Source organism: Petromyzon marinus, chromosome 33 (assembly GCF_048934315.1).
Source record: "Petromyzon marinus isolate PM22_M1 ecotype Great Lakes invasive population chromosome 33, UKy_Petmar_22M1.pri1.0, whole genome shotgun sequence".
Lineage (NCBI taxonomy): Eukaryota > Metazoa > Chordata > Hyperoartia > Petromyzontiformes > Petromyzontidae > Petromyzon > Petromyzon marinus.
This window is the reverse complement of record NC_133699.1, coordinates 4,120,217-4,145,595: the sequence shown is the minus strand read 5'-3', so window position 1 is coordinate 4,145,595 and position 25,379 is coordinate 4,120,217. Positions and strand designations below refer to the sequence as shown.

Genomic DNA, 25,379 nt, shown 5'->3' with positions numbered 1-25,379 from the left:
AGAGGAGTGTGGGAGGTTGCGCCGGTGGTCGACTCAGCCTCAAATAAGTACCTGGTGTGCTGTGGACAAACGTCGCCACTGGGGAGACAAAGACGGCCGGGCGTGGTGTCTGGCCACCCCGCCTCCTCGCGTGCCGTGCCGGCCTTCATAGGCGCCACTCGCAAACAGCACTTGCCCCAACAGTCCGTTTAAGGCTATACGTGGGGGGGGGGGGGGGGTTGTCTTTTTGTCTTTGTTATGGTTGTGGTAGTCGGGCATCTCAGCCAGTGAACCCCAGGGGACACCTGGGTCTGTTCCGTGACCTCCTGCCAGCAGCGGGCCCTTCAAGCCCTGCGCGTGGCCTCAGTGTGACACCACCGCCACTTAGTGGTGAACGGCGGCGGGTGTTGATGTTGTGGTTGGGGTAGAACGGGCAGGGTTCAGCAAACCGTCGTTCCTCGTGAAACGCCACGGTTCTGATGTTTTAGTTTATTTTTCTTCTTCAGAGTTTACAAAAAAAAAAGCCATCGGCATCGTGGCTCTGCGATGTGACCACTGCTGAGCGGATGGAGGCCTCCAGAAGCTCGCAGCTGTCCTCCCGTGGCTATTCACGTGTCACTCGATTACAGAAAATAGCCCTGGCCAGGAATCGACGCCACGTCGATCGTCGGGGTGCCCGGTGCAGTTTCCCCGAACCGTCCTGTCACCATGACCTCCCAACACAACACAAATCGGAGCGAGGAGAGTCGACTCGTATTCTGTTTGTATGCTCGTTGTTGTGTGTTGAACACCGTGCGTTAGCCAATGCGTGCTAACCGGAGGTGCGGTGGAAGGACAACAAGCCTAAACAGGGTTCTTAACAAATAAGTTGCTTGCACTTACGATTAGAAACGGTTGGCGACGTACGGTGCGAAAGAAGTTCTACATACATGTTATAGGAATAAGGAACAGGACGGCAGCGGATACAGACAAGTGCGAATGGAGTTTCAAAGCGTAACTTCTTCAAAGCTGCGACGACCACAATGCTACTTGTGTCCACGAGGTGGCGACTGACGGTCACATTTCACTGAATGCCCCCGCATGCACGGCGCACGGCACTGCGAACCAGGCCCTCCATGAGTTTGATTCCTGGGCACGGCTAACAACATCAGCGGCGAGGAGGGTTGCCACCTTTATACGTAAGCCGAACACGTACACGCTGGCAGTCGGCCCCAAGGTGGCAGCCAAAGACCAGGAAGGGGGCAGCCAAAGAGTCGCAAGGGGGCAGCCAAAGAGTCGCAAGGGGGGCAGCCAAAGAGTCGCAAGGGGGCAGCCAAAAAGTCGCAAGGGTGCAGCCAAAGACCCGCAAGGTGGCAGCCAGAGAGTCGCAAGGGGGGCAGCCAAAGAGTCGCAAGGGGGGCAGCCAAAGAGTCGCAAGGGGGGCAGCCAAAGAGTCGCAAGGGGGCAGCCAAAAAGTCGCAAGGGTGCAGCCAAAGACCCGCAAGGTGGCAGCCAGAGAGTCGCAAGGGGGGCAGCCAAAGAGTCGCAAGGGGGGCAGCCAAAGAGTCGCAAGGGGGCAGCCAAAGACCCGCAAGGTGGCAGCCAAAGAGTCGCAAGGGGGGCAGCCAAAGAGTCGCAAGGGGGCAGCCAAAGAATCGCAAGGGGGCAGCCAAAGAGTCTCAAGGGGGCAGCCAAAAAGTCGCAAGGGGGGCAGCCAAAGACCCGCAAGGTGGCAGCCAGAGAGTCGCAAGGGGGGCAGCCAAAGAGTCGCAAGGGGGGCAGCCAAAGAGTCGCAAGGTGGCAGCCAAAGACCCGCAAGGGGGCAGCCAAAGAGTCGCAAGGGGGGCATCCAAAGACCCGCAAGGGGGCAGCCAAAAAGCCGCATTTTTGCCAAACTCCTGCCGATAACGGAATTACCCTTATCCAGTCGAGGATTAACAAAGCTTTGGGATTTTTTTTAAATATCAATAATCACTCGAATAGCCAGATTTAGAGATGACCTTTATAAAGGAACGAGGGCATCGTGAGTCTCGTTTTCAAGGTGAGAGCTGCGGTTGAGCAAAAGAAATGTCAACGTATAATAATAATCACCTGAATGAGATAGTGTATTAAAATTGTAAATAATTGAATATCTACAGCCCTCAACCCACCGGAGGACTACAAACTCCGTACCAGACATGGGGGGGGGGTGTTTGACCATACTTCACCATGCGGGTCGACGTGGGTTATTGAGGGTGGGGGTGTACGCAGAGAGGAACGCGAATTGTTATTCTGAAGTAAATAACCGACAGAGAAACTCTGCATGAGAACAACGTGGGAACTCCCAAGGATGTCCTTTTGTGGGGAAGGTGAGACTCGGGGCTCACCGTCTTGGTTACAGGGGTTGGGGTTAGGGGAAGGTGAGACTCGGGGTTCACCGTCTTGGTTACAGGGGTTGGGGTTAGGGGAAGGTGAGACTCGGGGTTCACCACCTTGGTTACAGGGGTTGGGGTTAGGGGAAGGTGAGCCTCGGGGTTCACCGTCTTGGTTACAGGGGTTGGGGTTAGGGGAAGGTGAGACTCGGGGTTCACCGTCTTGGTTACAGGGGTTGGGGTTAGGGGAAGGTGAGACTCGGGGTTCACCGCCTTGGTTACAGGGGTTGGGGTTAGGGGAAGATGAGACTCGGGGTTCACCGCCTTGGTTACAGGGGTTGGGGTTAGGGGAAGGTGAGACTCGGGGTTCACCGTCTTGGTTACAGGGGTTGGGGTTAGGGAAAGGTGAGTCTCGGGGTTCACCGTCTTGGTTACAGGGGTTGGGGTTAGGGGAAGGTGAGACTCGGGGTTCACCACCTTGGTTACAGGGGTTGGGGTTAGGGGAAGGTGAGACTCTGGGTTCACCGTCTTGGTTACAGGGGTTGGGGTTATAGGAAGGTGAGACTCGGGGTTCACCGTCTTGGTTACAGGGGTTGGGGTTAGGGGAAGGTGAGACTCTGGGTTCACCGTCTTGGTTACAGGGGTTGGGGTTATAGGAAGGTGAGACTCGGGGTTCACCGTCTTGGTTACAGGGGTTGGGGTTAGGGGAAGGTGAGACTCGGGGTTCACAGTCTTGGTTACAGGCGTTGGGGTTAGAGGAAGGGGAGACTCGCGGTTCATCGTCTTGGTTACAGGGGTTGGGGTTAGGGGAAGGGGAGACTCGGGGTTCACCGTCTTGGTTACAGGGGTTGGGGTTAGGGTTGAGGTTATGGGTTGGAGTTAGGGATTAGGGGTTGGGGTTAGAGGTTAGGGGTAGGGGTTATGGGTTGGAATTAGGGGTCAGGTTTTAGGGTTTGAAGTTAGGGGCTGGAGTTGGGGGTTAGGGGCTAGGGGTTGGGTTTAAGGTTAAGGATTGGGGTTTGGGTTAGGATCGAGGTTAGGGGTTTGGGTTATGTGTGGGGTTAGGGGTTGGGGTTAAGGTTAAGGATTGGGGTTTGGGGTAAGATTGAGGTTAGGGGTTGGGGTTAAGGTTGGGGTTATGGGTAGGGTTAGGGTTGGGATTAGGGGTTGGGGTTAGGGGTTGGGGTTGGTGTTAGGGTCGGAATTATGTTTGGGGTTGGGGTTAAGGATTGGGGGTTCGGTTAGGATTGGGGGTTGGGTTAGGATTGAGGTTAAGGGTTGGGGTTACGGGGTGGGGTTCGGGGTTGGGGTTAGGGGTTGGGGTTAAGGATTGAGGTTAGGGGTTGGGGTTGGTGTTAGGGTCGGGGTTATGTTTGGGGTTAGGGGTTGGGGTTAAGGTTAAGGATTGGGGTTTGGGTTAGGATTGAGGTTCGGGGTTGGGGTTCGGGGTTGGGATCGCTTCCCATTGTGCACCATAGAGCGGTAGCCCAACTGCACTCCGAAACTCGCTGACTCGAATTAGATTCGCGCCCACGACCAACATCGAATGACGAATATTTTAACCGGTGCTGAGAGCCTCCCCATAGGTCGACTCAGCCTTAAATGAGTACCGAGTGCGTTGTGTGAACACCAGCACTGCGATGACAAACGCGGCCGGGCGTGTTGGCGATTGGTCACATCCCATCGCGCGCAGTGCCAGTCGTAATAGGCGCTCGCTAACATCACTTGCCACAATAATCTCAGCAAGCTATCCGGGTGTGTGTCTTTGTGTCTTTGTACACAGTACAGTGTGTGTGAGCAATGCATACGGGCGTTCGCGTGAAGGTGTTAGGCGGGGGAAAAGTGATTTGCGCGCTGCCCTAGAAACCCAGCCACCTGGGGTTCAATTCTTTCCCGCAGCTAGCGATGATGTCAAGTAAGAATCCGAAACCTATCCATTGGCTTTCCCCGGGTTGACTCGACTAAAAATGAAAGTAGCTTAAGGGGATTGGGGTGGGGGGAACCGTTGTCTCCGTGTGTGTGTGTGTGTCGAGAGAGTTTGGAGGGTGCGTGATTCATAACAATTAGTAAAACGCTATTGTTTTGTGCATCTGTTGCCATGGCAACTTGGCAAGAGGCTCCCTCTGTACAGAACACCATGGACCAATGGGAGCTCGGGTTGCCATGGTGAACTCTTATCCACCGCAATTAAAATAAAGCACGATTTGTGTTTGCGTTCCGCGCGTGGAGAGAGGACTCTGCATCTTGAGGTGAGTGACATTTTTATTGCCAGGCCCAAAGAGTGTTTCAGTTTGTTTTGTATCGGACGGTTTGGGATTAGATTGCCGTTAATTTATGCGATTGATATTCAACATCATCGCCGTTTCTCTGGCATTCTTGACATCAACAAAACTAACATGATGGCTAAGTGGTGCTTGTCCACGAGATGACAGTGAGAGCAATGGATTCTTGAATCCATCCGTGCAGGGTTTTAGTTCGTAACCCTCTTGTTTGTGTGGTTCTCAGATTTCCTCTCGCACGAAGCCAAACGTCCATGGCTTTGGCCAAAGATCCCCAAAAGCAGAATCCTCTTTGAAAAAAAAGAGGCATGAGGTTATTATTTTCTTTATTTTAGGATAAAGGAAATTATTATAAATGTTAAAGTTAACGTCTGTGGGAATTTTTGTACTCCATGTTTTTTTTTATTTTAAAACCCCTACCCTCTGTCTACTCAACATAAACAGGTAGTCAATCAGTAGGTGGTGAGATGTTAACTTCCTCGCCTGGTATACTGGAGGTCGTTGGTTCGATCCCGACCCTTGACGCCTGCTGTATATTTGTAGTTTGCGGTCTCTCTCTCATCATCATCATCACGGTGGCTATGAGATGTTAACTCCCTCGCCTGGTTTACAGGAGGTCGTGGGTTCGATCCCGACCCTTGACGCCTACTCTATATTTGTAGTTTGCGGTGTCTCTCTCTCATCATCATCATCATCACGGTGGCTATGAGATGTCAACTTCCTCGCCTGGTATACAGGAGGTCGTGGGTTCGACCCCGACCCTTGACGCCTGCTCTATATTTGTAGTTTGCGGTGTCTCTCTCTCATCATCATCATCATCACGGTGGCTATGAGATGTCAACTCCCTCGCCTGGTATACAGGAGGTCGTGGGTTCGACCCCGACCCTTGACGCCTGCTCTATATTTGTAGTTTGCGGTGTCTCTCTCTCATCATCATCATCATCATCACGGTGGCTATGAGATGTCAACTCCCTCGCCTGGTATACAGGAGGTCGTGGGTTCGATCCCGACCCTTGACGCCTGCTGTATATTTTTAGTTTGCGGTGTCTCTCTCTCATCATCATCACGGTGGCTATGAGATGTTAACTCCCTCGCCTGGTATACAGGAGGTCGTGGGTTCGATCCCGACCCTTGACGCCTGCTCTATATTTGTAGTTTGCGGTGTCTCTCTCTCATCATCATCATCATCACGATTGCCATGACTCCCTCGCCTGGTATACAGGAGGTCGTTGGTTCGATCCCGACCCTTGACGCCTGCTGCTGTATATTTGTATATATGAATGTATATTTGTAGTTTGCGGTGTCTCTCTCCCCGTGGTCGCGTGGAATTTTCTCCGGGTCCTCTGGTTTTTCCCTCCACATTTTAGAATCAAAATCACGCGTTCGTAGCATTTGACTACTGCTATAAATTTTCACACGATAAGCCACATTTCGTTGAACTATCATTTGTGGCCAGGTTGCTTCTGAAAAAGAGCTACATAGCTCAGTGGGCCTTACCTGGTCAAAAAAAAAAGTTTGAGTTCAGGTGGTTTGGGGTAAGGTGAAAGAGTAGGCCGACGTACCCTCGAGAGAGAGAGAGAAGTTTAGTGGGAGGCAGCAGCAGCAGTGTCTTCAGTGAGAAACGCATTGGCTGCACTTTCGCCTTTTGTTTTTTTTTAAAACGTGATCTCACAGCGGGTTAACACGCGCCGATTTAACACGTGGAGTCTTTGTGCCACATCAGGTTCAGGCGCTTTGATGGAGGGTGACATTTGCGAGACCGTGACGTGTGGCGACGGCTTGCAAGAGGCCTTCATCCAGCAGTGGATTGATCATGGACGACGACGACGATGATGATTGCCATGACAGTATTAATAATTCAGCGTTATCAATGGATGAGTCACATTTGTCTACCTTCATCAACCAATCATCAGTCGCGCCTTTTCGTGTAACCTCATAGGGCTGTTCAACATTAAACGCTCGCATTTGAACTTGCAACGAAAATCTAAATCTGCCCCCCACCCCCCGCCGCCTACCCCACCCCCCAATTGATTTGATTGATTTCCACTTGCCACTCCGCCGCCTTCGAGGCCTGAGTTGTCCAGCAAAGTTGAAACGAACCTCAAGGTGGGCACGTCCATTCGGAGCGCGCAGGCATTCGCCAGACCTCGCGAGCCGCTTCATCTGTGCGTTACGCACCTTGAACTTCTCTAGCCGCGGCACGTGGCCAACCGTGCTAATCGGAGGTGCGGGGGAAGGTCAACAAACTAAACACAAAATGCAGTTCCACCGACGAGGGCGGGCTATAAATCTTGTAGATTTGGTGCGATATGAGCGAAGTTGTACGACAGAGTCGTGTTTGCTATTGTAACGTGACGAGGGCGCTTTGGGTGGCAGGTTTGTGCCGTGAGAGGCTCCACGTGGGTTAAAGCAACAGCAAACATGTACATTGACTTGGTCACTTGGTGTCAAATTGACTTGGTCACATGGACCTGGTCACCTGCTGTCAAATTCAGCCGGACGTCGGCAAGGGTGCCTCCCGCAAGCCGAGGGGCGACGATTGTTATCAGCGCTACTGAAAGCGCTCCCAGCAACTTGATAGCTCAATTTTGTATTAAAAAAATAACATTGGCGGCTCCTGGCTCCGGATGGAGGAGGCTAACAGAGTCCGCCTCGGGACTTCCAGTCTCAGGTGATAATGCGTGGAGGTGGAATTCATTTATAACTGGAACACAAATGTAATGGTGATGATGATGCTGCACCAGACCAGTTCCCCTGGGAAGCTGTGCGGGCTACGAACGGCCTGTCTGCTAGAGGAAGTGCTCATGATGAAGCCATTGCCAGCGCTTTCCAGACTGTGGGTCTCAATAAAAGTCTATGGGTCTCTATGTAAGCCCATTGGCCTCTGTGTAAGTCTATGGGTCTCTCTGTGAGAAAGCGCTGATGTTGAAGCCACTGCCAGCGCGTTCCAGACTGTGGGTGTCGATGTGAGTCTATGGGTGGCTATGTGAGTCTATGGGTCTCGATGTGAGTCTATGGGTCTCGATGTAAGTCTATAGCAGTGACGTGCGGTGAGGTCAATGGCTGGGGAGGCACTGGCTAGTGTCAAGAGCCAGATTCACACACTGAGGGGGGCGTGGCCTCACTGAGGGGGCGTGTCCTCAGTGAGGCAGATGTGATAGCTGCCTCCCCTGGTGCTTTTTCATTGCAGTTTCATGACGAGACCAGCGAGCCTGAATATCTTTATACACGTACGTGAACTAAGTTAGCTGGAGTATGGAAGGCGAGGACATGAAATGAAGGGGTCTACAAACATTACATTGGTGACATACTGAGATGGTAACAGGCACGCGCTTATTGCCCGCGCTCCATCCAGTTTCTGAGGGGTTGCGCAATCAGAGGGGAGGCTGAGCTCGTCGCTGCCTCACCTCTCGTCTCTTCCTGTATCTGCCTCCCCTGACCCCACGTCCCTGGTCTATAGGTCTCTCTGTGAGAAAACGCTGATGAAGCCACTGCCAGCGCGTTCCAGACGGGATAACCTGAGCTGGACTTAGTTACCTCCTGCACCTGGGCAATCAGCCAACACTCTTATTATTATTATTTTGTTTGTTATTATTACGTTTGTTTACTCAGAAAAGCCTCACCGAGTCTCAATCCGTGTACCTTTTTTCAGAGGGGTCCTACCAAGTTTTCGCCGTATGGGGGCGATGTTGCCATATGCATTGTGTGACATTGTTCGTATGCAGGCGATGAGAGGAAATCGGAGAACAGGGAGGAAACCCATGCAGAGCAGGTTGGAGAACGTACAAACTCCACACGGAGGCGGCAGGAATCGAACCGAGGCTCTTCTTGCTGCGAGGGACGAGATGTCACTACTGCGCCACCCTGCAAACCCCATCAATGACTAACTCGGAGTGCACGGTAATTGGACCTCATCGCATGGTCCAGGATGAGCACCGTAATCGAATTCTCAACGTATCAAATACGATTTGTATTGCTTCTGTTGATTAAATCCTGAACGATTGGGATTGTGTCACATTGCATAATGATGGTATAATAACAAACACGTGTGTTAAGCTACTTTTCCCTTCATAGATGGCACTAAAATGTTATGTTGTGGGTGCCACGGTGGCGAGATGTTAACCTTCTCGCCTGGTATACAGGAGGTCGTGGGTTCGGACGCATGCATATTCGGAGTATGATTGTCTCTCTTCCCGTGGTCGCGTGCATTGGACTACAATACATTTCCACGCGACAAGCCACTTTGTTGAGCTATCATTTGCGGCCAGGTCGCTTCTGCAAAAGACCTACGTGGGCTTTACCTGTAAACAACACAAATTTAGTGAATTTGTTATTCGTGTACAGGGTGGTCCAAAAGTCAGGACATTTCTGGCCCTCTTTTGGCTCTGAATAGTCGGGGAACCTCTCTGATCCTCTGACCTCATGGGGCCCACATGGGCCAACCGGGCAGCGCGACCTTGTTAAAGTTTGAAGGGGGGGGGAGGGGGTGAGGTGGTGGGTGGGGGAGGCATATAACAACTCGGGAGGGCGCATGCCACAGTCAACGTTCAAGAACCTTTAAACAAAAGTTTATGGCTAAACATGTGTGTTTATGGTTAGGGGGTGTTGGCTGAACTGGCATACACACGACATTACTTGAAGTTTAAAAACAAAAACCCCGCCACTACTGTTGGAATATTTTACCAACACATTTTTTTTTGTTTACTTGGCTATGAGAATTTCTAAGTGGTGCTGAGCCTTAAGCAGGGGGGGGGCTTCCTTGGGGAGGTATTCAGCCCCCCCCACCCCTTACATCCTCCTCCCAAAACGACGGTGTTGACCTGGGCACCTCAAATTGTATAAGGTCGCACTCATTACACACAAAGCGCTTGCCACAAATGAACCACAATACCTCGCTGATCTCGTCAAGAAGCCATAAACCATCGCGTGAACTCCGGTCATCCTCGCAGCAACGGCGGATTTTTGGCTAGCATTCGAACAAAGGCGGTCACCGCATCGCGCACTTTCAGATGCGCTTCTGCGGCCGTCTGGAACGCTCTTTCTTCCGATATTAGGAAGCCAATGGAGCCATGCACTTTTAAATCGCGATTGAAAACTCATTTACTTAAAACTAATTTTAGTGTATTGTTTCTTGTCCTTCTATTCCGCACCTCCGATTGGCACGGTTGCCTACGTCCGTTGCGAAAGAAGTTCAATATACAGTACAAACATCCACAATTGAGGTTTGTTTTAAGGGGTTGGATTAGATCGCGTAAATATAAATGCGTTGTGAAACCCGCCACCACCCGACACAGCCAATCAGTGAGGTTCGTCACGTGAACAAAATGTGTATGTATGTACACAGCCCACGTGGAGTTTGCAACACCACCACCACCGACAACCACCTGAACGTTTGATAGCCCACTCGGGCTGGCTTGGGGCCAGCCTGGCTCGGTGGCACCGTGCGGGAACGAGGGCGCGCGCTGGCTTCTCGCCCGGCGTTCCCGATGGCCACTCGCCGATTTCGCGATGGCCATTTCCCCGCACCCCCTCCTCCCTCTCCTCCCTCCCCACACCATCAGTGGTTGTGGCTCGCCGGCCACGTGGTCGGCAACCTGCGGCTCCGGAGCTATGTAACGTCACTCACTTCAGGGCCACTGTCCTCGTATTCACGTTGCATCGCGGCTCTTTGAATATTTTTTGGACCGAATTCGAAAGGAAAGAAAATTATCCTTCTTGTTATTTTACTTGCCGGCCGTCTGGACGATGGTCGTTGGTGATCACGGTGGCGGCAGCTGTGGTGGTGGCCAACACCGGTGGAGATTATCTGAACCAGTCCTGGCGCCTCCCCTAGGTCGAAATGATGACGTTAAAAGGCAACGTGCTATTAGAATGATGCGATGTTAATATTTATTCGTTATCTGAGCTCCAGCTGGTACATTATTTGATGCATCTCGATGGGTCCCCCCTCCTGAAATAAGCACCCCTTGTGCTACTTGGGGGGGCGATACGCTTTTGCTTACTTTGCTCATCGCCTTGCTGCCAACACTGAACGCAGCCGGTGTCGAGCTGCTGGCATCATCGACGGCGGCGTTGCACGTGAGCGGTGTTTAATTTTAGCCCATGCTCAGGACGGTTCTGGCCAATGAATGCCCCGTCTAGGTCAGCAGTTGGGGGGGGGGGGGGACTTCGTAGCTTTGTGGGCGCACAGTGAAGGCACTGTTAGGCTCGTGAAAGTAATTCACCGAATTGCTTTAGAAGCTTACGTCACAGTCATATCAATATAAATGCAAGTAGCTCGCTTCTCTTTCATTCACCCTTAACCCCCCTTGGTAGGTGTGGGGGTGGGCACAGCTGTCCCTAGGGTACACGGCGGATCGGGGGGCGACTGTCCCGGGCCCCGCACTTTGGGGGGGGGGCGCATCGATGGCACGTTGTCAGATGTAATACGTCCGTTTTTAATATGAAGACATGTTGGGGGGTTGGGCACACGGACCCCGCACCTCCCCCTCTAGATGGCCCTCTAAGTTGGGCTACGTTGTAGTACTGTACAGCAAAATATATTGTTATTCTGTACGTTTTTTATCCTGTACGTCCTGTACGTTTTGAGTATTTGGCTGCTATGCATTTGCACATAGTCAGCCACTTTGTTGAGCTATAATTTTTGGCCAAGGTCACTCCTGAAAAAGAGCTAATACAGTATAGCTCACCTGCTAAAATAAAAAAAAACTACTTTAGTTTTCGTGTATAGTTATCTGCTTCCACAACCACCTTATTGTTATAAGATATATAATATATATATATATTTTATATATATAAAATATATATATTGAGCCATATAGGTCAGAGATTAACTTCAGGCGTGTCTGTCTGGATTGGACAACTGGACAATATTTCCATACCCGGTAGACCACATCGAGTATACCACTGGCGAAAGCTGTAGCGACATGCTCACATGTTACCAGGGGCAGAGCCATGGGAAGGGGGCTGGGGGGGCTTAGCCCCCCCTGAAATTTTGGTAAAGTCGGTAATTGGGATAACCGGATATCTGGCTGCTGCAAAATGCTGGCTGTCACCTCGTGCTGTCCTGCGGGCTGCTTGAGCGGCAGCCTTTCAAACTTATCGAACTTATTAGCCACGTCAGCGGCTCCGACCTATTAATAAACTCCGCGTTCAAATCCAATAAAATGTGTTTTATACATTTGTGGCGCCCATTGTAAAACATAAACACTGGGTATCTCAGAATATTGAAGTCAGCCCCCCCTCCCAAAGTCAAAATCCTGGCTCCGCCCCTGCATGTTACCCAATATGGTCTATCAGCGATCTGGAAATAATCCGTGAGAAGTTAATCTCTGGGTTCGTCGAGGTTTAAAAGCAATTACATCCCAATGAGATGTGTTTAAGGGCCATCCATTTAGTACGTACGCAAAAATCTGTCAAAACTTGACCTCTCCCCCTCCCCTCCCTGTACGCACGCGGACTTTTTAATCCCCCCCGCACCCCCGAATCCTATAGAACGGCCGATATTTAATCCACGCAGAAACGATCAAGGATTAATAATATTAACGTCTTTAAGCAAACAGATTGTCCACCACCGGACTATCTAACTCATTTGAAGGCGAATGTAGACATTATTATCGAGGCTTCACCCCCCCCCCCCCCCGTTTCCTATGCGTACGGGAACATTGTCAGTAGACCCCCCATACGCAAGCCTACGCATTTGGGTTAACCCCCCCGCCCCCCTCCATGCGTACGTACTAAATTGAGGGCCCCTAAAGCTGTGATTTAGAGTATAGTTCAAAAGCAATTGCTATTTGAGTTGAATAGGGTACAGAATAATCCAAAACCACTTACATTCGTGGTAGCTAAGTGACAAATCTACATTGCACATGAAAAAAAACTGAACGTGGAAGGATATTTTTAAACAGAAGAGAGATGCAATGTTACGAGACAGGTTTTATATGTCACGGCCCTGTCACCAAATCCACTGCTAGATGAATGTCCCTCCATGCTATTTTTGTTCTGGGGGCTGTTTGACCATACTTCACCAGACTGGTTAGTACCGGTAGATGAAGGAGGGGGGGGGTTAGGACTGATTTCAGATATCACTCATCACGAATTTTAACCATGGAGGTCACGTGAACTTAGATAGTTCATAGTGCTGTATGCTTACCACCGTGCCACCACTCCCTCCGCCAGATGGATTAATATTAAAATTGTTTAAGTATTGAATTACAACCCCGGATGTACTTTGTGGAAATGTCTTAGTTAATGCCTTACAGGCAAACTTACATCAGTGCATACCTCTTGCATTCATGCTAAAATGATTATTTTGAAGCAGAGGGAACCAAACAAATCTCCTGGTGACGTGTACTACCTGAGCACACGAACTCTCAGGACCTTTAATCAATCAATCAACCAATCTTTATTTTGCGTGCCAATATCGCCCTCAATACAGTAGGCATCAGTGCACAGTACAACGGAATGTCATCGGTACCGAGGGGGGGGCAAGGAGCAGCAAGAGAGATGAACAGAACAGAGACCTGTCACGACCTCAGCGGCTCACGCCGACGGAGCAGAGTGAATTGCAACCGCGCGCAAAATGAAGCGCAGCCGTGCACAACAAATAGCGTGAGAAAAATACGTGGTAAATAAAATTAAATACAAAGTAAAGAAACGGTTTTTGAGTGTCCCCACCACCTTCTTAAATTTTAGATATTAGGGGAAGGCGAGTGTGAACAGGTGTCTAACACGAAGGCTTTCGCGACCAATATTATTTACGATAAAGGTTTTTGAGCGATTTGCCAAATCGCCCAATGATGCTGAACGTAATTACCAGCGAAACGTCGTTTTTAAATTGTAAATGTTGTGGATTTACTCTCCAACACACCGGTGGGCTGCAGTACTAACTGATTGGCGCGTTGTTTACGTGACAAACCTTACTGGCTGTGTCGGGTGGTGGAGGGTTACGACACATTAATATCTACGCGATCTAACCCAAACGCCTTTGTGAGCAGGCGTGTGTCTTGCACAGACCACGGAATTGAGAGACACTCGGCCAGTTTCGGACGTCCGGTGGCAGGCAGTCGGGGTGAGTGAGTTCCAGATTTTTGGGGGCTGTGCTCGATAAGTTTTCGCCCTCCCAGGGCCGGGTGAACAATCTCGGGCTGCACGACTTGCAGCCTCGTGCATTTTACATTGAGAGACAGGAAGAGCAACACGTGGATGGGAGAACGTGCGTAACGGACATTTGAAATAAAGATCAGAATCTTTAATTTCGCGTGCTGGAGGAATCCGATGAGCTTCAAAGCTCTTCTTCACAGATAGTCCTTTAACATGACACATCACTCGCAAGGATGATGACGCGCTCGAGCATAACGACAGAGTGACAGACTGAGAAAGGAATGCGTCTATGGAAGGGATCGGCAAAACTACGGTTCCGGAGCCGCATGCGGCTCTTTGTGGACTGCTTCAGTGACGTGATTCACAATGCATTGCGGCTCTTTAAATATTGAGCGGGGGGGGGGGTTACCGAATTCGAAAAAAAATGTATTCATGTTATTGCGGTTGCCGACCGCTGGTCCATGAGGACACGCACAGCAGAGACGCAATGATTAAATTAGTTTGTGTGCAGGAAGAAGCATGGATATAATTACAGCGTTTTGAGGCCTCTATATAGCAGTGTGATAGTTCATGGCTTCCGATGGTGATGCTGACGATGAAGACGACCTGAGCGTTATCGTGAACTCCTACAACTGCTGTCGATCAAATAAATCATTGTAATGGACAGACATGCAGCCTCTTACTCTTAGGAGACGAATGCATCGTGTGAATCGGAAAAAAATATATAAATCGATTGAGAAGGTTTCAGTGACAACATTCGTATTTTGAGTGGCTCTTTCTGTGGATTCTTCCGTCTGTCGCCATCGCTGCTTAAGTGGTGCGTTTTTCTTTAATTTGGAAGGGGGGGGGAAGGTGTCTGATATGAGTGTAATTGAGTACAATGATGCACTGTATATCACGGACAAAAAATCCCCAGTATAGCCTCAACATACTGTTGGAGCAAGTGCTGTTAGCGAGCACCTGTGAAAGCCGGAACGGCACACGAGGGGGTGGGTAGCCAGCACCACACCCGGCCGCCTTTGTTTCCCCAGTGGCGATGTTTACACACCGCACCAGGTACTCATTTGATGCTAAGTCGAGTTGGGGCGGGACAGAAAGTCAAAACAACAAACAATACTGAACACGACAAGAGTGCAGAGTTTAGGAAAGGAAATTACGTACTTTTTGTATTTTACCAGGTAAAGCCCACTGAGCTCTTAGCTTCTTTTTCAGAAGCGACCTGGCCACAAATGATAGCTCAACGAATTGGCTCATCACGTGGAAATTTATAGCAGCAACGAATTGGCTCATCACGTGGAAATTTATAGCAGCAAAAATAATCTGCTCGCAGTGGGCCGCGGAAGGTGCAATCCCCTACCTACTCCCCCGCATATGGACAATCACAGATTCAGAATCAGAACATTTATTTATACTGGAGTAATCCGAAGAGCTATAAAGCTCTTTTCACAGACCTCCAGTAGGGGCGGGTAAGAACGTTCCAACAACAAACAACACAAACACACGACAGTGGTGCAAAGTACAAGAAAAGTAAAAACATATTCACCCCAAATGCAACTGCATGCCCACTGTGAGCGTCCTCCGAAGGGACGGGTGGCATTCACTCGCCGTGCTGTGGAAGCCAGCAGCTGGGTTTCCAACCTGGAGACTCTACCTGTCCACCGTACAATAGTCTCTCTTTGGTTCTTTCGGTAAAGTCACGTTGAAAGAAAAATAAAGAAAAATAAATTAAATAATAGCATACGACGTTTCTCTGTGTGCCTATGTGTGTGTCTCTCTCTCTCTGTGTGTCTCTCATCTTGTTGGGTGACTTCAATGCCCGAGTTGGTCATGATGCTGGCACCTGGTCTGGAGTGATTGGAGGGCATGGACCAGATCAGCTCAATAATAACGGTTGGAGACTGCTAGATTTTTGTGCAGCCCATGGGCTTGTAATTACCAACACGCTGTTCCGGCATCGGCGCATCCACACAACATCATGGATGCATATCGGGTCCAAGCAAAAACATCTGCTGGACTACATAGTGACGGACCAGCGGATGCGAGCCCATGTCCTTGACACCAGGACCTACCGTGGAGCTGATCTGCCCTCTGACCATCGTCTAGTCATCTGTAAGATGCACCTGCCATTCTTCCACTCCGGTGGTGGGTGTACACCCAGGACCCCATTCCAACCTAGATAACTGGTCTCAGTTATCTGATGAAAGTTGCAAGCGAGAATTTCATCATCGCTTGCGGCTGGGGTTGGCATCGTCCCCCACTCCTCCTGATGTCGAGGGTAAATGGGCGAGGTTTAGGACTGTGACTCATGCAGCTGCCATGGCTGCTTTGGGTACGCGGTCCAGACCTCCCCAGAGACCCTGGCTGACAGAGGAGGTGTTCAGGATGGTTGAGATAAAGCGACAGGCCCACTGTCATCGGCTACAGAATCCCACGTCTGAGAATGAGGAGGCTTACCACAGCCTTCGCTCGGAGGTTCGGAGAGCCGTGAGGCGCTGCAAGGATGGGTGGTGGTCGCGGGTTGCTGAGGAGATGGAGTCTGCCTCAGTGGCCCGTGATCACAAATCTCTATTTAACTCCATCAAAAAAGTAACCTGCGGCAACACATCTATTACCATCATTAGGGGAAAAAACGGTGATCCAATCTCCGACCCCCAGGAACAGGTTTGCAGATTTGCTGAGCATTTGTGTGAGGTCCTGGGGGAGGGGAAATCCCTCAGCCAGGAAACATCGTGGCACAAAGTGGGGATGACCCTGCTGAGGCTGCAGTGCCTCAAATATTGGAAGAAGTCACCCCCTGTGAGTGGCTGGTTGAGGTGCCATCTGTTGAGGAAGTACTGAAGGCGATCTGGAGTCTGAGACCAGGAAAGGCACCGGGTAGAGATGGTTTCCTAAGCGAAATACTGAGGGAGGGTGGCGTTTGTGCACAGACTGCCCTATATGACATCATAACAAGTCTGGACCGATGGACGAGTTCCGCAGGATTGGAAGGATGCCCTGGTGGTTCCCCTCTTTAAGAAGGGGGACCGCACAGACTGTAACAACTACAGGGGCATCTCACGCCTCAGTGTGCCAGGAAAGGTCCTGGCAAGGATTATTCAACATCGCCTTGCCAGGCACGCTGAGGAGAGGCTTGCGGAGCGCCAATGCGGTTTCAGGAAAGGGCGGTCCTGCACAGACACCGTATTTTCTGTCCGTCTGCTACAGCAGAGGTGTAGGGAATTCCAACAAGACCTACATCTCTGCTTTATTGACCTGGTCAAGGCCTATGATACCATCAGTAAGCCTGGGCTCTGGGTTGTTCTTCGTGCTTTTGGAGTCCCTGAACCTCTGCTCACGATCATTAAGGACCTTCATGATGGTGAGCGGGCCCGGGTAAAACTACGTGGCCGGGAGTCAGAGCCATTCCCTGTACACCTTGGGGTGCGACAGGGATGTCCTGTGGCTCCCACATTATTTAACATCTATTTGGATCACTAAGTTCGTGAAGCCTTCAATAGCTGTACCAGGGGAATCTCCATTTGGTACAGATATAATGGGAGGCTGATCGATGCCCGGGTGCGGTCAAGGGATGGCTCCCTATTGCTCAACCACGTTATGTATGCTGATGATTTGGTAATAGCTGCTCATTCAGAGGAAGAGTTGGAGACGCTGCTGCTGAGACTGGAGCATGCCACTAAGAGATGGGGCCTTACCATCAGCCCCACCAAAACTAAGCACCTGCCTTGGTATTTTGCACCATCGGATACTCCACCCCCACAACTCCCAATCGGTGATGGGGCAGTTGTGAGAGAGTGGAGAGTTTCCCATACCTGGGCAGTTTGCTTATGACTGGCTCCAGTTTAACAGCAGAGGTCTCACTCCGAATCAGTCGAGCGGCAATATCTTTTCATCGGTTGCGTAACGCTGTGTGGAAGCTACCTGGTCTGTCGCTCCGCACTGAGCTTCAGGTCTTCTCGGCCACGGTCATTCCCTCCCTTCTCTACGCTTGCGAAATGTGGACCCCCCTAATGGAACATCTTCGCCGGTTAGAAACATTTAGGCTGGCCTGCCTACGATCCATCCTGGGTTTAACCAGGCTGGATTGCGTGAAGAGCTCACAAATCTTTGAAAGATCTGGGCAAGGTCCTATCGGTGAGCTCCTCCGGCAGGCAAGGCTGCGTTGGCTGGGTCATGTAGCCCGCATGCCCAGCCACCGCATGCCGAAACAGCTTTTGTTTGGCCGGATCGAGGGGGCTAAACGGGTGCGGCACGCGCTAGAGAAGAGATGGAGTGATGTGGTACAGGAGGACGTGGAGCTGAGTGGACTTGCAGATGACTGGTACCAGCGGTGTCAAGATCGGCCTCTGTGGAGGGGGCTCGTGAAGGACGCTACTGGGCAGTTGGAGGCAGTCGCCCTCCAACAACAACGAAGGGCGGAGGAGCGACGCTCACAACAACGAGCGGAGCTCCGGGTGGCTAAAGCACAGCAGGTTGGCACAGTAGGGGGCACAGGTGGTGTATCAGCCGGTCATCTCAGTCATCTTAGTCAGTCGACCCGTGGCACTTGGGTCTGCCCCGTGACCTCCTGCCAGCGGGCGTTCGACACTTCACGTGGCCTCAAGGTGCACATGGCCTGGCAGAAGCGTCGTGGTGACGTCACCGCCACTTAGTGGCGAATGGCGGTTGTTGTTGTGTCTCTGTGTTATCTCTCTCTGCTTGTGTGTCTGTCTCTTTGTCTCCGTGTCTGTGTTTTGTCTCTCAAATTTAGCAATCTTTGGAAGAACGTTAATCAACCAGGTAGGGTGTTGACTGTTATGTTAGCCGACTCTCCATGTTGTATTGCATTATATTTCTAAGTTTACTAGATTTGTTTTCTCTTTCATTTCTACCTGATGATTGCTTGTGTTGCAATCGAAACGTCGTATGCTATTGTTTAATTTATTTTTATTTCTACGTGACTTTACTCAAAGAACCAAATAGTAATTCCCGCAGTCACGAAAGCTCCAAATCAAGTTCGTACAATAGTCGCTTCACAAATCATATCCATACGAAAGAGAGGGATACGCACGGAGTGTAAATACTGTAAGTTTAATGTCAGCATTGTGGCGATTAATAAAGTTACTACGTCAAAATCATACTCGTCATCGTTAGCCACGATTTACTCTCTGCTGTTGTCATCATGGCAACAACAATCCATCCCACTTCTGCAATCTAACCGGGCACCTTTTTGCTCCCATCTCTCCTGAAGTCACCCTTCTCCCCCAGGTGCTTTCGTTTCTTCGGCTGCCATTCGGTCCAACAATCATCATGCCTGCTAGCCGTGAGGTCTCCTGCCCACGTGCGCTTACAGGCCTTCATGTCACACATCTGATCCCCTGTTCCACGTGTTCCTCACTCTCACTGTCGGTGTCACTCAGAATGTATTCATACTGGAGGAAGCATCGACCTCTCGACGCGACTCTGTGCACTGCTCAGCTTCGTTGCCCGTGTTTCTGATCCATGCCAATGGAAGGAGGCGTGCACTGAAACCATTCTTGACGAGGCACACAATTGGATGCCGAGTTTTAGGACCAAATTTTCAGGTTTTCTAACGGCAAAGGCACTATCTTGATTTGAAGTTTTCGTGACTGCAGGAATCCATACTCTTTGGTTCTTTAAGGTAAAGTCACGTAGGTATAAAATAAATCACGACGTTTCGGGCGGAACACAAGCGTCCATCATCAGGTGGGAAAGCATGGCCTGCTGCTGAGACAGACTGTTTTAAAAGGTTTGAAATGGGTGTAGCCCAAGGGTCATAAAGAAGTGGCTGAGGCTAGTGATGTTAATGTGAGAAATTAATATGTAACTGTAAGATAGGCAAATGCACTCTTTATTAGTCTGTTTATTTCATGATTTTGATTTCGATCCGGCTTCAGTAATCAAGTGGTGGACAGGTGGCTTGGCAGCACTGCGCCGAATGCGTGTACAGTACTATCCTGTATAATATGAACCCAAATATATATGATTATTAGCTGTACTACCCGGCTTCGCCCAGGACTTAGGATTCACCACGCCCGGCCGCCTTTGTCTCCCCAGTGGCGATGTTCACACACCACAGCAGTTACTCGTTTGAGGCTGAGTCGACCTAGGGGAGGCCCATGAGCGGTTGAAATAATCGTCACCGGTGGTGGCCGTGAGCGGGAATCGAACTCGGGTCGCCGGGTTCGTAGCGCGGCGCGCTAACCACTACACTACAACGCGTTACGCTTCCACGTGCGCGGGTCACGTGACAAATTTGACGTCACAGCTCACTTGCCGTGCAAAAAATATCTGCATTGAGCTCCCCCCCCCCCCAAAAAAAAGTGAAGTTTGTTGCATGTCGGGAAGTACGCTAAACATTTTGAACAAACATATTCACAACTTTGCCTTTAATATATATGGAGATGGAGATAATAGGGCACGTACATCGATGAAACTTGAAGCGATCAAATTAGTTCATGTGCAGATGCTGGATGAATCTTTGCATCCCAAGATCGTGAGACATGGGGGGTGGGGGGAGCGAATTGGAGAGGCCTTCATCGATATGCAGTGGATCGATCACGTCTGATCATCATCATTGTTCGCTCTAACCCACGTGGACTTTTCGTACTGTCGCGGCCACGTTCAACGTGGAGGCTCAATACTTGGAATCCACGCGCATCCGAGACGAATCGTGTCCATCGATTCTACCAGTGGCTGCGAATCGTCACAGGGCGATTACATCATCACGAGGCCTGATCACGTGGTATCGATGCGCGCGCGCGCACCGGAAGTGTAATACGCACTTCCGTCCGTTAACCGGAAACGGAAACCCTCGCTCGTTTCATATAACCCCCCCCCCAAAAAAAAACTCGGTCGCGCCCCCCCCTCCCCCACGAGCCCCGCCCCCCGCCCAACCCCCCCACCCTGCGGCAACCCCCTCCCCCTCAAGTCCCCCCCCCCACCCCCTTTACACAGCCGCCCCGCCCCCCGCCTCGCGCCGAGCGCGCGCGACGTCTCCCCACATCATTAAACAACAACAACATCACCGCCGCCGTACCCCGCGTCAAGCGCCGTGTGTGTAACATCATCGGCGACATCGTCACCATCAACAACCCCCCCCGCTGCCGCCGCCGCCGCCTCCACGGCGGTCCGCCTTCAAACCAGTCGCAGTTGTTACGGCGGGCGGGCAGCAGCAGCAGCAGCGTGCGCTTCGCCTGGTGTTATCGCGAAGTTTATGAATATTTTAAAAAATATATATTTTTTATTTTATCCTTCCCATCCCACCACCCCCTTTGCTCTCTCCCTCCCCCGCCGATGCTGCTTCAAGCAATGGCGAATGGGCTTCAACGTAAATATTAAGAGTCTTGAAGGCGGTACGTGACTCCACAGACATTATTTCACGTCGTCGTTTACGCTCTCGCCCTACTGCCCGCCGCTGCTGTTATTATTATTATTGCCGCTGTTGTCGCCCTCGCTGCTGCTGCTACTGCTGCTGCGATTGTCGTGATTCTAGTCAAAGGGTGCTGCGTTGCTTTGCCCATCGCCCGATCACGACGAGAGGTGCGTTTCGGAACGCCAAAGTGGTCTCGTTACTGTCGTACCGCTAGTGACGGACCCCGCTTTGCTCTTGCCATACTATTGTGGAATTATTCCCGCCACTGCCTCAAGTATGGCCACTCGGTGTGTCGATGCATGCTCATTTTGCTCCGCCTATACCGCGCATTTATGACATCGGTAAGTTGAGCGGTGGTTTGTAATGAATGTACTGGTCGTGCCATGGATGGACTTGCCTTGCCGTAAGAATGTGCCGTTTCCACTGCTTGGCTGAGTTATTGTCAGGAGTGTGTAATCACCGTTCCTTTGCCCCCTGCTTGTTAAAACCTCTGTTGACGGCAATGGTTGTGCTCTGGTTGTACTCTGGATTTATTTGGTTTTGGCATAACATTACGATGGTATTTCTATCACAGCCTCGGTGATTAGTGTCACTAACCATAAGGTGTTTCTGCAGACAGGTGTTGGTCACTGGTAGTAGGTTAGCAGTGGTTGTACTGTATTTGTAAATGGACTCGGGGTTGTCATAACAATGTGTAAATTTGCACCACCAGCTGAGTTATCACTGTCAATGTTAGTGTTTTAGTGATTCCACATCACTGTATTACCAGTGATATTGACAAAGGTAGGTTGACATGGGGTCTACTTTACTTAGAATGTCGATTATTTGGTATTATCACGTCCAGTGTATTAGTAGTGAGGTCACGTTCTCCCGTTTCTGAAAGGTAAGTCGGCAGTGGCTGTTACTACAGGTGGACGCAGGCTCATGTGATGTGAATGTGGAATTGTCATTAATGGCTCCGTGATTTAAGGGGCACCGTTATGACTTTTGACCCTTTGCTTTGATTCACGGCTCATTAAATCGATGTGTCTTGCAAAAAAAAACCCTATGATGAATATTAAAGCCGTGGTGTAATTCTCTTTGATTTTACAGTAATGCATTGTATTGTGGTATCTCTTACAATATACTATCGCCGTCCTTTATAATGATTATTTATTTATGATGAAAAGCATTATATGCATGCTCTGGCATTGCTGGAGAGAGGTGTAGCGGTGCCACTGGTTCGCATGCCGTGCCACAAACCCATGACAAACTTCACTGGTGAGTGATAGCTGAACTGGTCCTGGGCCCTCTCTTCACTGACCTGCATTTACAGCGTAGGTCAAACAACAACCCCCGTGACCAACACCGCTTGGCAGGCTGTCAACCAGCAGTGGGTGGACGTAGGGCTGTACATTGTTATTTTAACGATACATTTTTGCCAAAGTATATATGACATACAGGATACGTGAAAGCAAATGCCTCCGATAACAATGTCACTGATAATTATGTATTTCATAATCTCACGATGCCTCGTCTGAAGACTTTAATTTTAACCGGTGAGGGTTGGAGTGGTGACGCAGCAGATAGCACACTGTGTTGTGAACCCAGTGACCTGAGTCATGGCTAACATCAGTGGTGAGTGACATTTGACCAAAATGGAGAAGTATGGTCAAAATAACCCGATGACCAACACAGCGGATTGACAAATGGTTGTAAATTATTGCTGTACAGCGGTCATTCTTCCATACACAATACAAATGGAAAAGTTAATGTTGTAAAAAAACACTAATAATACTCTGCTATATAATAACCTGAGGTACCCTGCTAATTGCATAAGCTTTTCTATTAACTTGCAGTTCCTTGTCACAATATTGTAATTGTTATATTGTATTGTAAATATTAACTGGTTAAGCTTTGCGTTAAAGGGTGGCTGTTCATGTTGACCTGAATCCCAACCATTTCCTGTCTTTCCCCCACAAGGCGCCTGCAGTGGCCATTGACTTAATGCAGTTCGCCAGAGCCTCTTCAGTCGGCTTGTCGGGGGCCTTGCATTGAGGGCTGTGACGAGGAAGTGAAGGAGAAGGAGGAAGAGAGAACGTGAGAGAGCTCCTGCTGCCATGGTGCTCTTCAGCGGTTCACTGCGAGTGAGGGTACGGGAGGCGGCCGAGCTGAAACCCACGCCGTGGTCACTCCGGCACTCGGCGCTGGTGCCTGGCATGAAGGTGGTGTCCCGCTCACAGGCCAGCCAGCATCAGCAGCACAGCCAGCAGCAGCAACAGCTTCAACAGCAGCAACAGCAGCAGCAGCAGAGTCCGCAAAACCAACAGCAGGGCCAGCCAAACCAGCAGCAACAGCCGCAATCGGGCCAACAAAATCAACAGAATCAACTGCAGCAGAATCAGAATCAGCAACAGAATCAGCAGCGCCCACTGCTGGATCCGTACGTTGCGCTCAACGTGGACGACTTGCACGTGGGGCAGACGCAGACGAGGCAGCGCACCAGCTGCCCTCGCTGGGATGAGGAGTTTGTGACGCAGGTGTGCGAGGGGCAGCGCATGGAACTTGCCGTCTTCCACGACACGACCATCGGCTACGACGACTTTGTCGCCAACTGCACCATCTCTTTCGAAGAGCTGCTGCAGAGCGAGAGCCTGCACTTCGAGAGCTGGGTGGGTGAGCCTGTTGGCACTGGGGTGGTGGCGGCAGAGGCGGTGGTGGTGGTGGTAGTGATGACGGTGGTGCAAGTGGGAGAATTGGCATTTTGGAAATTTCTGTGGGGGTTGGCCAGTGCACTGTAGATCGGTCGTTCGATTGTAGGGTCGATCGATCTCGCAGCGTGGCAGTTCAAACAATGATCAAGTTTCTTAAATCCCCGAATATGTGTCCACCAACAGTAAACACCTAGGTTGCGTGTCGTAGTGTAAAAGTGTGACTTCTCCCACTTCTACCAAGATATCTGGCCGTTATGAAAGAGTAGGCAAACTACCCTCTCGAGGGGCCGTCTAGAACTGCCTCTTGTGGAGGCCTTTTCTCCAGCGGTAGTGTGAGCAAGCTCTTGTAGGGCTGCACCTTTTTGAAACTCAATAGCAGTTCCAGATTGAAGTACTAACCTTTCATCATCTTGCTTTATCACTAAAAGAGCACCATGAGTATATTGATCAGCTTTTCTCTCTTATCTCTTGACGCAGAGTAAGCTGCCTATGTACGTATAATATATATTTTTTGTAAGTTAGGGCACTGGCGAAGCGTGCTCAGTGTTTTGGATCTCCTGCACTTTTATTATCGATTTTTTACCGTTTACGGAATATTGTATTGATTCCAAAGTAATGGAATCTATAGTGTTCTACTTTTTTAGTGCTTGATCAAACTGCTTGGCGCATGGGACGCATTTTTACAGACGCATGTTGCAATGTCATTGTTCAGGTGACATAGATACAATATATAATAAACGTACAGCACTTGGTCAAGCCACTGCTAGATGAAGGCCTAACCACGCCATGTCAGTCATTGAGCTTGTTTTGATCATACTTCACCACTCCGGTTATTGTGGGTTTGGTGAAGATTGGTAATGTTTTTTTTAATAGGTTTTTGTGCGTGCAATTATCGTAAAACCCCCCAAAATTAAATGAACATCCATAGCTGGACATGTGTGCATGGTGGCAATGGCTGCCTGTGGCCATGTTTACGATTCAACTGGAGTACCCCCCCCCACTCCCAGCACACTTTCCAGTGATTCAATGAATTGTGATTGATATTCTTGGTTCTTTCGGTAAAGTCACGTACAAGGGAAATAATAAAAATCAAACAATACAATTCTCACGACGTTTCGATTGCAACAAAAGCAATCATTATCAGGTGTGAAAACCACAGGAATATTTTTTTTGAAAAAAGTGGCGGTTTAAAAAAAAATATTACTGTGGTTTTCACACCTGATGATGGTTGCTTGTGTTGCAATCGAAACGTCGTGATAATTGTATTGTTTTATTTGTATTATTTCCCTTGAACGTGACTTTTCCGAAAGAACCAAGAATATGAATCCCTGCAGTCACGAAAGCTTTAAATCGAAATTTAATTGTGATTGATTTACAGTCATGCTTTCATTTTTTAAATTTCATTTTTACCATCTCATTTTTAATTCATCCAGTTATTTTTTTTATAACTTTACTTGATCCTCAATGCAACATTGGTAAAATGCCAGTTGAGTTTTAATTAGGCTTGGGCAAGACACGCCGTGGTTAGAAGGGATAATAGCAAGTAGACAGAACTTGGGACGGAGTGTCAGCCAAAGGAGAGAACACGCCTGCGAGAATAACCATCACAGAGATGAAGCAATGA

At 49.9% G+C, this 25,379-nt stretch overlaps 1 protein-coding gene across 5 annotated transcripts in view; it reads left to right on the top strand.

Annotated features, from left to right (window-relative positions):
* Positions 1 to 25,379, top strand: part of LOC116948332 (protein kinase C epsilon type-like) — a 145,151-nt gene that overhangs the window by 46,471 nt on the left and 73,301 nt on the right. Inside the window, exons 2-3 of one of the 5 annotated variants that reach the window (XM_076071460.1) lie at positions 8,314 to 8,488; positions 23,025 to 23,713. In XM_076071460.1, the coding sequence (XP_075927575.1) occupies positions 23,162 to 23,713 (552 nt within the window). In that variant the 5' untranslated portion in view covers positions 8,314 to 8,488; positions 23,025 to 23,161. The other 4 variants (XM_032964902.2, XM_032964903.2, XM_032964900.2 and 1 more) reach the window with 4 other exon arrangements.